The following is a 14,308-nucleotide window of genomic DNA, read 5'->3' on the forward strand; positions in this document are numbered from 1 at the left end:
ATATATTATTCCATCACGGACCCTTACATTACATCACTTACATACATAGAGCACTCCCTGTTTGCTTCCAGGCCCAGGGAGCATGCCTAGGAAGTTTTTCATAAAAGCAACCACCATCATGTCAGTCATTGTCTAGAGTCAGAATCTATTATCATGAGTTAGCATCTATCAGAGTCATCACCCTAGTCCTCAGCAAGTCTATCATTATCAGCCTCCACTCAGCAGCCTCAGTTCATGTCCTCATGACTTCTACCAGTTTCATATACATCCACACATCACACATGCCTTATTCCCACACTTTGTGCTCCTATGCACTCCACATTCTTGCGCATGCACTCATTGCACTTCACCAGAGTTGACCTGGCATCATTTCATGGATATTTGCTTTCTTTGCTTCCCTTAATGTCAAACACATCACTTGATGCACTTTGACCAACATATAGAGAGTTAGTGGCCTTTCTCTCATCACAGAGTGAGAGCCATCTTTCTTTCTTTAGCTCTGCAAGCCAGCAGAGTAGTTGAACCTTCAGTGCACTCACTGGTTTCCAGCAACATCCATGGACCCATGAACTGCTGCTACATTCACCATTCTTGAACACTTCCACCTGCTCTCATTTGAGTCCAAAGTATCTGCATTTGAGTTTTACCACTGCATTGCATGTTGGAGTGACAACACAGGTGTCAAGCCTATCAAGGTGATTTGTATTTTGTGACTATTGTCCCAATTAATTTACCTCAGATCATTCATAGGATCAATATTCTGTCTTTTTGCAAATGATGATGGAGTGGCACAACCTCAAGGCACTCAAATGAGGTTGTGGGCATGATCCAGCTGGAGTTGATGCTACTCAAGAAGGAGAACTTGTTGTTCTGTGCCCTGCTTGCCCTCACCCTGGCAAGAATATGGCTGAGACATTAGAGGATGTCTCACCAGGAAACCAGTAAGATTTTACTATCTCCCTATTTTCAGTGGTGATCTGACATATTCTACATAGATGGATCTACTCACTATTTCTAGCTATTGATGCCAACTTTCACCTGAAATGCCATCTGGTATCCAGTAATGACAGGGACCCTGGATTGAGCCAAGGATGGGGTTACTTTGTTGAAGAAAGGAACTACAAGGCATACCTTCAAGAGAATGCAACTCTGACACAAGAGGTGAGTTGAATAATTGTTGCATACAGCCATCGCTGATTTGAATGTGTAAGAAAAGTACCTGTGTTAGTCATAATGCCATCAGTATGGCTGATACAAAAGCTTCCAAGGGACTTGTGGCAACAGGTATTGGCACTGTGGTTTGTGCAAGGCATGACATGCAGTTAGCAAATGGTGTCAGGGATCTACAGAAAGGTGAAAAGTGAGTACTCATGACACTGGAAGATCACTATCAGTTTTGATTTCACTTGGGCAGATACTTGAATATGGACTATATTGTCTTCTCCACGCTTTCATGCTTTTCATCAATCCCATCCATCAATTTCTCCTGCAACATTGCATGTCAGTGGCACAAAAACTTTGGCATCAAGTGTTGACTACTCTTCCCTTACAGCCTCATCCCAGTAGCATCCAACAATACAGGTTTTTTGTTCCGAAATTCCATCTTGCAGCACATATTGCAGCCAGTCAAGCAGTTTTTTTGTTCAATTGGTCTCCTCATGTTGGAAGAACTGACAGGGAAGCACCAGAGCGTGGTTGGGCTGACATTAATCATGTTGCTGCAAGCATGAAGGAAATGGCACCTGGCATGTGTCAAGATGTCTTAGATGACCATTTTGGGGATTGGAACTGGAAAAAAGTAACAGGGCTTGGTAAGTCTTGAGTTTCAAACATTTATTCAGCTAATTGATAACTTCACAAGGTCAAACACTTCTACATAAAATAACTGATGCTGTCTACACTGAATGGGACCATCACCATGCCTTGGTGGACTTGGAGGGATCCATTGAAGGGTCAGAGTTGGGTGCTGCATCACTTGTGGCTTGGACAGAAGAGGTTGATGCTTGAGAGAGTGATCATATGAAGCCAAACCCTTTCAACCATCAAAGTTGAGGTAAGATCTAAATTTCAGAGTGTGATTACCATCTGATTGAAATACCTGAAATGACCCAAGCTGCTGTTTGTTTAGTGCTTGTCCAACAAGATGCAAAGGATTTGGAAGAGGGATCATTGATTTCCCTCCATTCAGAGGTGACACCTAGTATTCTCATTATGGTGCAGTTCACTTATGTGCCACTATGTTTGTGCAATTTTTCTGCCATTGCAAGAACAAGTCCCAGGAACTTTCTGTCTTGTAAAAATGCTTAGATTAATGATAGGAGCATATTGTCAAGAGCAATTTTGCATAGCATTAAATTTGAGCAAGATAAATTTTCAGACATGACCCAAATTGGTGGTGAGGGCTAAGGTACCAGTAAAATTAGTTGAAAAGACATGCTACAGTCTCCAGAACATGTCTATGAGATTTGTACTTCCTTGAGCTGAACTCCTTGACCTGCAACTGTGCTGTTTTCATCTCCAGACCCAACTGGTAAGCACTCATCCATCTGTGCATCTGATGTTCCCATAAATGGATTGTATTGAGACATATGGAAGCCATAGCCTTCAGCAAGTTGGTCTTGAGTGTTTCAAAGGTGTAATCACAGTTCTCGTGCAGATACCTCTTTACTGCCCCCCAAAAAACTCAATAAAATTGAGCTTGCAGTGGTATTTTGGCAAGAAGATGCACAAGTGACCAGCAGCCTCAATGACATCTTGCACAAGTGGTTTCTGCTCAACAAAATCTGGTTGAAGTTTGAGAATTTGCTTGAAGCAGCAGTTCATTGCCTTGTCAGGACACTTTGATTGGCACCTGCCTCGATGTCTCCCCTGCAAAAGACTACATTCCTGGAGAACAGCCTTGATGCCCTTTAGTTCGTTTGGGTGATCATGGTGATCAGAGGGAAACATCATGGGCTGAATAACTTTTTGCCCACCAGCATCAATGAACCAACCATCTTTCATCTGTGCCTGCTTGCCCCCCAGATTTACATTCATGCACAAGATCAGCAACACATCATCTGCATATGCTGAGTGTCCCTGAGAATTATTGATGAGGAACAACGCCTGGTAACCAGGTCCATGAGCACATTCAAATGCTGGAATAATTTTGTCACAGAGCTTCCCCTGTTTTCAGTTTTGTGCACAATATCTGAACAACAACACCCACCTGTGCAACAAACATTTCCCCATTCCAGTATCCCTCATAATTTTTGCCATACTCGATGGTGTGTGCTGCTTCCTCAAGATGTCCAACAGTCAAGCAAATGATACTACTCTGATGCAATCCTCGACCTGCTCCTTTCTTTCTCAGCTTGTGCTCACCATCTGGCACCCAGCTCATTGACTGTCCATCATTTGCTTGAGTTATCATCTTGTCATGCACACAAATGACCAGCTGTGTTTTGACAAAATTGGAAGGAGGGATATCAGACTCCTTCTCAACATCTCCAATAACATAATGAACAAGCCAATGTTCATGTTCCTTCATTGCAGGAAGAAAGACATTTTGGTGATATTCAACAACATCTGGTCGATCGTGGCCATCAAAATACAGCCCTTTCTTGTATGCCATGAACCAAAATCCTTCAAGACAGAGCCAGCGACGGGCTGTGCTCAATGATACCCCACACCAAACCTTCATGTGAATGTGAGGAAAGGGCTCAAGCTCAATGTATCTCTTCAGCCCCTGGGGCATTTCAGTCTGCACAAGCCCCTTGAGATATTTTGTTGCTTCAGTATGGAGAAGTTCATTATTCATGAATTTCACCAGCTTCTGGGGATCCATTGACCATTTGTTTGAGTGCATGAATGTGCAGAGCTCAGATGCGATTGCAGGGTCATCAAGAAGTGATGAAATCTTGGCATGCCATCCCCATTGTGAAACTGGAAGCATTCTTGTTTGCATCCACTCATGAGTCCACCCATGAACCTGGTGTCCTCCCCACTTTGCAGCAAACCCATTGGTCTCTGCAGCCATTTCTGAGGCCACCTTGAAACTATGCTTGTTCTTGACTACAAGCATCAAGTGAACCTCAATAGTACATGCATGATGTGCCTATAAACCATGTGGACCCCCAACAAACACTGTCTTCTTCAACTTCAAATGCTTTGTGATATCTTTGTATGCGTGCTCCAGCTCAGCTTGCTTTTGTTTTCACTGCTCATGATATGGAACCTTGAGTTTCTGGCATTTCCAAGGTAGTGCCAAGGAAACACAACTGGTGCCATCATGATCGTCACTGTGATCCATGTTGGTGTTGCTACCCCCATCATCTTCATCACTCGAGAAATTGGAAAGGAAGCCCAGCAAGCTTGGAACATATTGTGTGTTTCCATGCACTAGTGCTATTCTCTTTTGCACTGGCTTTTGTGCAGCACCTTTTTGTGTAAATGCACCCATCATGCTGATTTGTGAATTGGTACTGAACAGCCACACCAGTAAGCATTCGGATCTGATGGGGTTGTTTACTGAAGAGTTCTGCTCACCTTGTCTTTGCATATTCACGAAAATCCTCTCGGGCATGAGCATTGTGCAGTCAGCACTCCTGCATGCACTTGGAGTGTCCATCATATCCTAATCCTCAGCTTCTCTCAGCTTTCTTCCAGTTCTTGCTCATCTTGGGTCCAGCCACCTTCTGATAAGGTGTGGGTTCTGCCAGTGAGGTAACCTTGTCTCTCAACTGTGCCAAACTACTTTCGAGCTCTTCACCCTCCAGCTCAACAACACTCTCTCCACTATCTGATTCTGACTCCCAATCCATCTCAAATTCTGAGTCACTGTCAAGCTCAGGCAACAAGCAGTGAACACCACCAGTAAACCCACAATCAAAGTTATCGTTGTCATCGTCATCACCATTGCCATTGCCATTGTCATTGTTGGGCTCCTGCACAGTACTATCATTGGCTCTGACAGTAGCAGGATTCACTTGAGTTTGTTGGGCGAGTCTCATGCAAGCAGCTGCCAATTTGTGGTACTTGCAGACCATTGTATAAAGGTTGAAATAATTAACTTTTGCCTGTACATAGTACATTTGTCTATCGTGACTTGCAATCTGACACCTTGTACACTAGCATCAAAGCTGTGGTTGCTGCTACACCTACCATTTTTAGCAATGAGATTGGAGTTGGAAATTTCGGCCCTTGATTTGGTGGTTGCCCCAAAGCAGCAGCACATAAGTGAACTGCACCATAGCACAGGCTTGGACCTTGAGAATGCACAGTGAGTGATGGACTGACTGTTGCAAAATTTCTACTTATTCCTTTGTAGATGATGTTTATGAGCAGATAATGCAGGCCTCACTCAATACTCAACTACTGATCAGCAAATGAAGATTCTGATGCACACCAATGGTCTCCAGTGCTGCATGGATTCATGGATTAACATCCAAGTCCTATACATGCCCTCCATTGCTCACTTCCATACTACTGGTGTCTCTCTATCTGATGAGGATGCTGGTGATGAAGACAGTGGCTGTCCAAAAGCAAAACCCAACTCTATCAAAGCTGAGGATATCCCACTTTTTCTTCCATCTTCCATATGTAATCTTACAACATGCGATGTGAAACTACTTGAGGTTGAGTGGTCATTATGCATGGCACAGGCTAACAATGCACTCAAAGAATGTCATTCTCACATCTGTCTCCACCACCAACTTCTATGCTTCAAGGCACAACAAATTCATGGACAAAGTCTCAACACTCATGCACAAAAATCCATTCAAGCGGTTGAGCATCAGCTTGTCCTTAGTCATGAGAAGTATTCTTGTGCTTGGCAAGTGCTCACTTGTCTGTCAAGGCACCTGGACTGTGTGGGCTGGGAGCACAAGTTGCAGCCATTGAGGAAGTCTGACCTTCAGCCAATGGGGGATCTTGGAGGTCAAATGCAAGGCACAGCAATCATGTCGTGGATTTGGCATGTACATCAGGCTCCTACCCATCCACAACTGGAGAGGTTTGAGGATGGACTGTTATATCGGAAGTGTTGTGTTACATCAGCATTCCCATAGTATAGAACATTTAAACCCAGCCCAACCTTATTTCTCAACCTCTCCAGCAGTGGCTGGAAGAAAACATTTGTAAACAGTCTCAGCCACAGTGGCAAAACCCTTCGGCACTTGAAAAAAATCAAAAATCAAGTAGGTATATGTATATTAATTAAATATATATAGTTATTATTTCAATCTGCCTCAGAGATGTGTCTTGGAGATCAGATAGATGCAATCACAGAATTGTTCAATATCATTGGCATCTCAGTCTCACAATTCCTGAATGAAATACTGTCCAATAATATTTATTCAAACAATGAAATAGTGGTTGATCTCCTGACCAATGGTCATCACATCATGGAGCTTCTTGCAAGGAACTCACAAACAATACAGGAGTGGGTGAGCAACATCATGAGTAATGTACAGTGGCTCAAAAAAGTATCTCAATGTTTGTGACTTTTTGTGTAATTGCTGTACTATGGGCTAGGGTGTGAGAGTATGACTAAGCTATAGGGAGGTGTGGGAAAGCTCTGCTTCTAAGCTTCATGTTTGATCCCTCTAGCGTGAGAAAATTATGTCATCAAGTGAAGATATGGTTAATTTAATTTGGTGACTCATTGAGACACTTTTTTGACTTTCAGTTTGACCAACACAATCTCTATAATTCTGGTACTTGGTGTTTCCTCCTGTTGCTCTAATTACTTCTGCCACTCTTCTATGCATAATATCTATCAATTTGAGGCATTCCTCATCAACAATCTTGCCCCACTCTGCTGCAACTCTCTCCCACAGCTGAAATAACCCCTATTGAGGATCTTGATAGACTGCAAGTGATATCTTGAGTAATTACCAGGGCTGTTTAACAGGGTTGAGGTCTGAGGACTAGACTTGCCATGATAGAACACTGATACCATAGTTTTCAAACCATTTTATGGTCAACTTGATGTATGCTTAGGGTCATTATCTTGTTAGAAGATAATGTTTTCTTCATTAATTCTTGATTCTTGCATGCTTCTGAGCAGATACTTTTCCAAAATTGAAATGCGCTGCTTCACATTCATCCTCCAACCCACCTTACAGAGAATTCCTACTCCATACTCTAGTGTTTTCTTGACCTTGCTTTCTTCTAGTAGTTCTTTTGCATTTTATTACATATATTCTTAGCTATCTGGCCCCATCCTATTGATTTTTGTTTCATCTGACCAGGTAGCCCTATTCAAGCCCTCAACAGTCCAATATTGAGGCTTTAAAGCAAAGGCCAATCTCCTTCCTATATAGGCTGAAGACAGGAAAGACTTTTCTGCCTGTTTACAGCTTTAAGATTGGCTGCCTTAAGAGTACCCCTGACTAATTGAGTGGAGAGAGCAGTGTAGATGATGTCATTAATGAATTTAGTGGCTTGAGTAGCATTGGCAGCCTGCCTAGTTGGAATATTATGAACAAGAGATTTTTTGTTATATGATGTAAGCTTGAAAGGACAATCTAATTTGATATTTTTCTTATCTGGAATGACTTTTTTATGATCCTAATGATAGTAACCCTGCTCAGACCAGTTTTAGTAGCAATCTGCCTGGTATACAGATTGGAAAAGCTAATGATAATAACAATAGGGGCTATTTCAGCTGTGGGAGAGAGTTGCAGCAGAGTGGGGCAAGATTGTTGATGAGGAATGCCTCAAATTGATAGATATTATGCATAGAAGAGTGGCAGAAGTAATTAGAGCAACAGGAGGAAACACCAAGTACCAGAATTATAGAGATTGTGTTGGTCAAACTGAAAGTCAAAAAAGTGTCTCAATGAGTCACCAAATTAAATTAACCATATCTTCACTTGATGACATAATTTTCTCACGCTAGAGGGATCAAACATGAAGCTTAGAAGCAGAGCTTTCCCACACCTCCCTATAGCTTAGTCATACTCTCACACCCTAGCCCATAGTACAGCAATTACACAAAAAGTCACAAACATTGAGACACTTTTTTGAGCCACTGTATATATGCAGGAGATTGTTGATCTGTCAGCAAAGAAACATGGCTCTCATTTTGCTGTGTCACACCTCTGTAGAACAACTAGAGGGATTTAATATGGATCTGCTTGGGAGAGGCATGCAGTGGCTCACACCAACACTGTGGGGTCTGTTTGATAAGCTTCTATTCATGGGGAAGAAGTATGTCGGCATAGCAGTAAGTGCCAAAGGTCCGGAAGATAGTGATGATGAAGATATCTATTGGGAAGTGTTTGGTGATAGGGAATTGGATGGGTTAATGGGAGTTTCAGCCAACACATCAGCGAGACAGGAAAAGATGACAGTGCATCATAATAAGTTGGTGATGATTGTGAGTAGCATTAAATGTGCATGAAAATGGGGGGACTTACTCCTCTACTAGAAAAAGGTTGTTATTTTCAGCATAATCATGCAAACTGCAAATCAAAAATCAAATATGTTTCAAAGCATCTTCAGTATCTTTCTGCAGTCTGCACACACACCTCAAAAGGTAATCAAGATGCTATCATGGATGGGAATCTGTGTCTCCATTGATTCAATCAATACAACCATCTTGTCATTGTCAAAGGAGGCTCACCATGGCATTTCTGCTCTGGGGTGGACACTTCTTGCATCCTATGCATACAATAATTTTGATGTAGACCTTAAATCAACTGTTCATACAGTTGACAAGTCAGAAGACACTCAAACATCTTACTGCTGGCCTCCTTTTTCCGCTATAGCATGGTATTGCTCTCGAGAACTTGTATTGCTCAGAAGCATTGTGGGAAAGATCACTACTCAACCCAGAAGTGGATTCAATGGATGTGACAACCAAGAAAGGATGGAAGGATCTGCTTATCTTACATCCAGACCCCTTAAATGAAGCTAGTCTGTCACAATGAGACCACTTCAACTCCTGGAAGATCCTTTCTGATTTAATTAAGTATGGGCCTACATACTTCCATCAATTCAAGGACCACCTGCATCTGGAGTCAGTAGAAATGATCCCTGTGACCAAGACAAATATTCTGGCCTCACAAGTGATGGATATCAGTAACTCAATGGTATCTGGAGATATCAACTCAGTACTTGAGTTACTGAAGCAGGGAGATATTGAAGATCCAGCAGAATGTGATCCCCTGCAAGGACTAGATGTATCAGAGTATGTAGTGCTATTCCACAGTGACCTTGGAACAGGCAAGTGTCTCCAAGTGGCACTCCAGTGACATGCAATTGAAAGCACACCTTGGAATCACCTCCAGCATGTCATCTTTATTCCAGGTTTATTTCATTTGAAGATGGCAAGTGCAGATGCTATCTGGTGCACCTTCTTGCAGCATTCCTCAGTATGACTAGATAAGAACACTTTGATGCAAGATGTTGGGATTCTTCAACCTAAAGAAACAGGAATTTATGGCTCAAAGCCTGGGTTTTGTAGAATGCACCAGCTCATCACTTACTCTGGTATCTGCTGGCACCTTGATTGTTGGAGAGTTGAGGTAAAAAAATCTGTTCCCTTACATGTGGACTTGGATGCCTTTGCAGCATCAGAGCTGCTATTTGACAATCTACTTGTGATGGCAGATGCAATTGCAAAGGAGTATGTTGCTGATCACAGACTTCAGCGGATGAGATCAAAACATGTTACTCAGTGTGATGGGGAATATGAAAATGCACTGCTCCTCAACAAGTACATGCTACTATATGAGGAACTTTCATATGCAATGAATATTGGGGATATTGGGTGAGTGGAACATGTGCATTATTGCATGGATTCTGATATTCAAGGCAACTGGGAAGCATAAATATGTGACACATGTCAGATTTTCTATCCAATGTTCACTTTGTATACCCAGATGGCTTGTGGTGAGGTTGTGTTTTTTTCAGTCAAAACACAAGCTAATTTAAATTATGGCTTAAGAGAGCTGTTTGATATCATATTCTTGTGAACCCATTGGGAAAAGCAGGCAGCTTCTGAGCCATTGACTGGTGCATGAAATTGAATAACTTGTATACAAAGGTGACTTATTTCTAGTATATACCAGAATACATTGGCTAATCACATCCAGGTTATTCAAAGCGGCAAGGGCCCTAATTGCACCATAGACTGTATAATCATGGAATCCCCCCTTGTCCAGGTTTATCATAACTTACAACAGGTTTTTGAAGAAAGTTTCTTGCATTCACACCTCACAAACCAATATGCTATTGTTGACATGACACAGAAATTTGAAAAGCTCTGTAGGTACATAGCACAGCACTCCCCACATGAACAGTGCTTGGATGAAAAAGCAAACACTCTATTCCTGATCTCTACAGTAAAGGTCTTGAATTAATAGATAACCAATGTTCAGATGGTGGAATAGAAGAGGGGGGGCATTAGAGGATGTAGCAGTAGAGCTGGGATTGTGATAAAGACTTGGGGCAGCATTAGATGAAGATGTGTTGGAACTTGCTTGAGGTATCTGTTATTTTTATGAGCACAAACATCCAGCACAGCCAATTCAACATACATTTTCCTTGTTGGCAGTGGTTTGAGAGGTTGATGCAACATGAGATGGGTTCATTAAACAAATACAGCTGCACTCTGTCATGATTGACGTGAGCCACTGCTGCCAGCATGTGAAGACAACTTACTGGTATGTCCCTCTATGCCACATGCACTACATCTAGGTTGTTTTCAAGTGATAACCAGTTGACCAGATTGAGGAGTAGATAGGAGATTTTGTCATGGACACATGACAGTAGTGAAAACAGGTTGGAGCACAGGAACTGGTATGATGCGCTGAACAATAGCTATGACATCACTACCAAAGTGGTCCACTGCAGACCACTTTGTTTCCTTATGTAGGTCATTGGTAGTAGAAATTTATGGTGATGAGCACAGTCAACAATACAGTCCAAAACCAAGTCCAGCATTGTCACCCCAGGACCATAGTCATTGAGCATCAAATCACTGTATACTCTCTTGGTTATTAATTCTCGCCATTCTTCCAGAGCATCATGGAGCTCAAATTCATGCAGTCCCATCTCATACTTGACAGTGCATGAACGGTGGGTGATTTTAGAAGGTAAAGCTGTATTGTTATGTGAGAGTGTGTCAGGATTATGGATGTCACAACAGACACTTGATGTGAGTGGTGTGCAGCAGGTGCAACTGTCAGAATTTGATGGGTCACATGTAACATGATCTGAATCTGTGTCATAATATTACAATGAGTCAATATAACCAACTGCAATTAGAGAATATATTACCAGCCAATGAGTCATTGAAGTGAACATGGAGGACCTTGTGTCAACATTGGATTGTACCTCACAGGTGAGCATTAATCAAGCAGTCCATCCCAGGATCTAATTCCCTCTTCTTCCTTGAACCACCTGGCTTTCCCTCTAACTTTGGCTGCAACTGCCCTCTTAGCTCTTGATCACCTACCTCTGCTCTGTCACCATCACTATCAGTCCCCAGGAATATCATTTTCTCACTCATGTACATCATCCTGCCTGCTTACAGGATATAGCTGGGTATGCTATCTTGTAGCCATATGTGCTTTGTTCTCCTCTGCTTTGCGTTTCTTTGTCTCTTGCCACTAACACTTTTCTTCCTGCATGTCATATCCCACAATCTGGACTCACATTCCATAGTATTCCCACGCCTTCCGAGCCTATGTCCAGACCCCATATCTAACTCATTCCCAGATCCCCTTCTGCTGTGTACTCCACACCTCAGCAGGATCAACTATGCTCCAGATTTACCCCTGAGCTCCAGACCTCCGGATCCTCACTGCTAGCCTGATCCATACAACCCTATCCTGTCCACCCTATGCGCACTCCATCCAGCAAGACATCCGGACTTCACCTCGTCTCAGATTCCGGACTATATCCACCTTCTCGTATTCTGGTCCTGTATCCACCTTGTCTTCCGGATCCCCAGATCTCCAGACCTCCGGATATTAACTCCGGACCTATTCCCACCCTCTGTCCAATATCCTGCGCCTATCCCCATTTAGGCATTCTCTGCCTTCCAGTTTTCAGTTACCTCTTGTTCTGTCTTGCTTATTGATCCTTGTATGAGTCCTCATCTCTGAGTTCATTTACTTATGTTCTGACTTACTTACTAATGTGTTTCCACATGCTCGTACATAGCCTTGCCCCTTTGCTTACTGATCCCCTCAGATATTGTTCAGTATATAACCCCTGTAGATACTCCTGTAGTTCCTTAGTTTGAATATCAACTTAGACTTGCCCAATCCTCTCTCGGACTTGGTCCACCTAAGTCTGTCCTACCCATCAGGTCTAGGGATTGATTCCCTAGGCTGGAGCTCCACCTTTCCGGCACTTACTCTCTTTCTGGACTTAGGTCCAATCCCTGTCTCTCCAACTCTACCTTAGGGTAGTCTACCTCTGTTTGTTTCTACATTGGACAAAGTCTGATGTAGCCCCTATTCCTTCCAGACCTCCTGTCCCTCGTACCTCCAGGCATCCTGTCCTTTGGATGTTCCGTCCTCCTAACCCTCGGACATCCTATCCTCCTGTCCTTTGGATGTCCTGCCCTCATCCTGTCCTTTGTACCTCTGTCCTTCATACCTCCAGACATCCTGTCCTTCTGTCCTCTGTCATCCTGCCCTCCTGCCCTCCTGTCCTCCTGTCCTCCTGTCCTCTGGACCTTCAGACCTCCTATCCTTCCATCCTGTTTCCTGTAGAAGTATTACCTTGCAGTGGGCACTCTCCTGAGCACTTCCTGCATTCCTCTGGAACTCTCCCATGTTCCTCTGGATGTTTCCCACACTCCTCCGGAAGTCCTCTAGCACTCTCCAGCAGAGTAGCCAGCCTCCAGAAGTCCTCTGGACTTTGTCAGACCATCATCGGACCTCATATGAAATGAAGGGCACATACTTGGGTAAGGGGCACAGCGTATGAGCTGAGGCCAAGCCCCTTTGAGTCAGTCTCTCTCCCCCTTGAGCAACATGGTTCTTAACACTGTATGTCATCAAAATACTCTTTTTCAGCAAATAATATTGCTGTGCCTTGGAATCTGCAATCTCTGACAGCATATCCCCATCGTGTCATATGCCATTCCAGACTCTCAACTCTAAATCCGCTTCTCTGGATATCCAGATCCAAGATCCAGATCTCAAATGATCTGATCTATCTTTATCTCCCTTCCAGAATCCAAACCCTATATCAGCACCCAACTCCATTTAGACTGCCCCTGTCTCTGGACTCCAGTTAACCATGTTTCCCTTTTGATTATTGATCCATTACATACATTTCATTTCTGGTGTTCATTATTTGTGATCCGTCCTACTTACTAATAGACTCTGCATATGCTTCGTACATAGCCTTTATGTTTGCTGACTGATTCCTATATGTTACCTACAGTATATAAACCTCCTGTGACTCTTGGAAATACTCCAGTTCAAATATCATCTTAGTTCCTGCTCATTCCTGTGTCCTCTGGACTCGAGATAAAGTCTCTTGTCATATTCCAAGTCTTAGGATTGCATCCTAGACTACATTTCTGACTCTACCTTAAGGGTAGTCCATCCTCTGTTAGTTTCTAGTCTGGACTTTGTCCGGATTAGTCTTATCCACTTGCCCAGGTAATATCCGGACATCCGTTATCTGCCCTAGTCAAATCCTGGAAACTCCGGACGACTGTTCTAGCCCCCGGAAATTAAGGGCACATACTCGGGAAAGGGGCACAGCGTACGAGCTGAGGTCAAGCCCTTGTGATCCGACCCCCTTGAGCATGTGACCTTAACACATCGCTGCCATAGAGTAGCCAACTTGCATGTGGCTTTCCACTGGATGACAAGTAATATTGTTAAGGTCATACTCAAGGGCTAACTGGATCCGAAGGGCTTTGGCCTCAGCTCATGCGCTGTGCCCCTTACTTGAGTATTGCCCCTTATTTCAGGAAGGCAAGACTAATGCATCCAGAGGGTCAGATGGGTAGCATAGTGGATCCAGATGACTTCTGGATGCGGAATAAGTATCATAAGGCTAATCCGGACAAGTCCAGACTAGAAAATAGCAGTGGTGGCTGTCGTAGACAGAGGCAGATGCAGATAGATTATAGGAATCAATCCTAAGTCTTGGAGGGTGATGAGAGTAGAGATACTCAGGTCTGGAGGACAGGAATGAGCAGAACTAAGTTGATATTTGAACTGAAGTGTTACAGAGATTTACAGGAGGTTATATACTATAGGTATCTAATGGAATGATCAATCAGCAGGGTCCAAGGCTATGTATGAAGCATATGGATAGTCTATTGGTAAGTAGAAATGGATCACAA

At 43.1% G+C, this 14,308-nt stretch overlaps 5 protein-coding genes across 5 annotated transcripts; 3 read left to right on the forward strand and 2 right to left on the reverse strand.

The window, feature by feature from the left end:
• Positions 1-309: 309 nt before the first annotated feature.
• BJ212DRAFT_1448831 (uncharacterized protein) lies at positions 310-1,822 on the forward strand (the record flags this gene model as incomplete). Its single annotated transcript, XM_041338597.1, has 7 exons — positions 310-354; positions 621-678; positions 815-941; positions 996-1,161; positions 1,212-1,360; positions 1,415-1,500; positions 1,530-1,822. The coding sequence occupies 7 exons, from the start codon at positions 310-312 to the stop codon at positions 1,820-1,822; spliced, it is 924 nt and encodes a 307-aa protein (XP_041188980.1).
• An 842-nt stretch (positions 1,823-2,664) lies between these two features.
• Positions 2,665-4,018, reverse strand: BJ212DRAFT_1484568 (uncharacterized protein; the record flags this gene model as incomplete). Its single annotated transcript, XM_041340818.1, has 2 exons — positions 2,665-3,165; positions 3,209-4,018. 2 exons carry the CDS (start codon positions 4,016-4,018, stop codon positions 2,665-2,667), a joined length of 1,311 nt encoding a protein of 436 aa, XP_041188981.1.
• A 604-nt stretch (positions 4,019-4,622) lies between these two features.
• On the reverse strand, positions 4,623-5,072 carry BJ212DRAFT_1302655 (uncharacterized protein; the record flags this gene model as incomplete). Its single annotated transcript, XM_041333295.1, has 1 exon — positions 4,623-5,072. The coding sequence occupies one exon, from the start codon at positions 5,070-5,072 to the stop codon at positions 4,623-4,625; it is 450 nt and encodes a 149-aa protein (XP_041188982.1).
• A 3,368-nt stretch (positions 5,073-8,440) lies between these two features.
• On the forward strand, positions 8,441-9,239 carry BJ212DRAFT_1448833 (uncharacterized protein; the record flags this gene model as incomplete). Its single annotated transcript, XM_041338598.1, has 4 exons — positions 8,441-8,695; positions 8,754-8,837; positions 8,937-9,175; positions 9,197-9,239. The coding sequence occupies 4 exons, from the start codon at positions 8,441-8,443 to the stop codon at positions 9,237-9,239; spliced, it is 621 nt and encodes a 206-aa protein (XP_041188983.1).
• A 752-nt stretch (positions 9,240-9,991) lies between these two features.
• On the forward strand, positions 9,992-10,283 carry BJ212DRAFT_1206980 (uncharacterized protein; the record flags this gene model as incomplete). The annotated part of the gene is made up of 2 exons (XM_041329164.1): positions 9,992-10,033; positions 10,083-10,283. Coding segments are annotated over 2 exons (243 nt in total), but the record flags the coding sequence as incomplete, so codon positions are not given.
• Between the last annotated feature and the right edge of the window lie 4,025 nt (positions 10,284-14,308).

Source organism: Suillus subaureus, assembly GCF_016647635.1.
Source record: "Suillus subaureus strain MN1 chromosome Unknown BJ212scaffold_35, whole genome shotgun sequence".
NCBI classification, from domain to species: Eukaryota; Fungi; Basidiomycota; class Agaricomycetes; order Boletales; family Suillaceae; genus Suillus; species Suillus subaureus.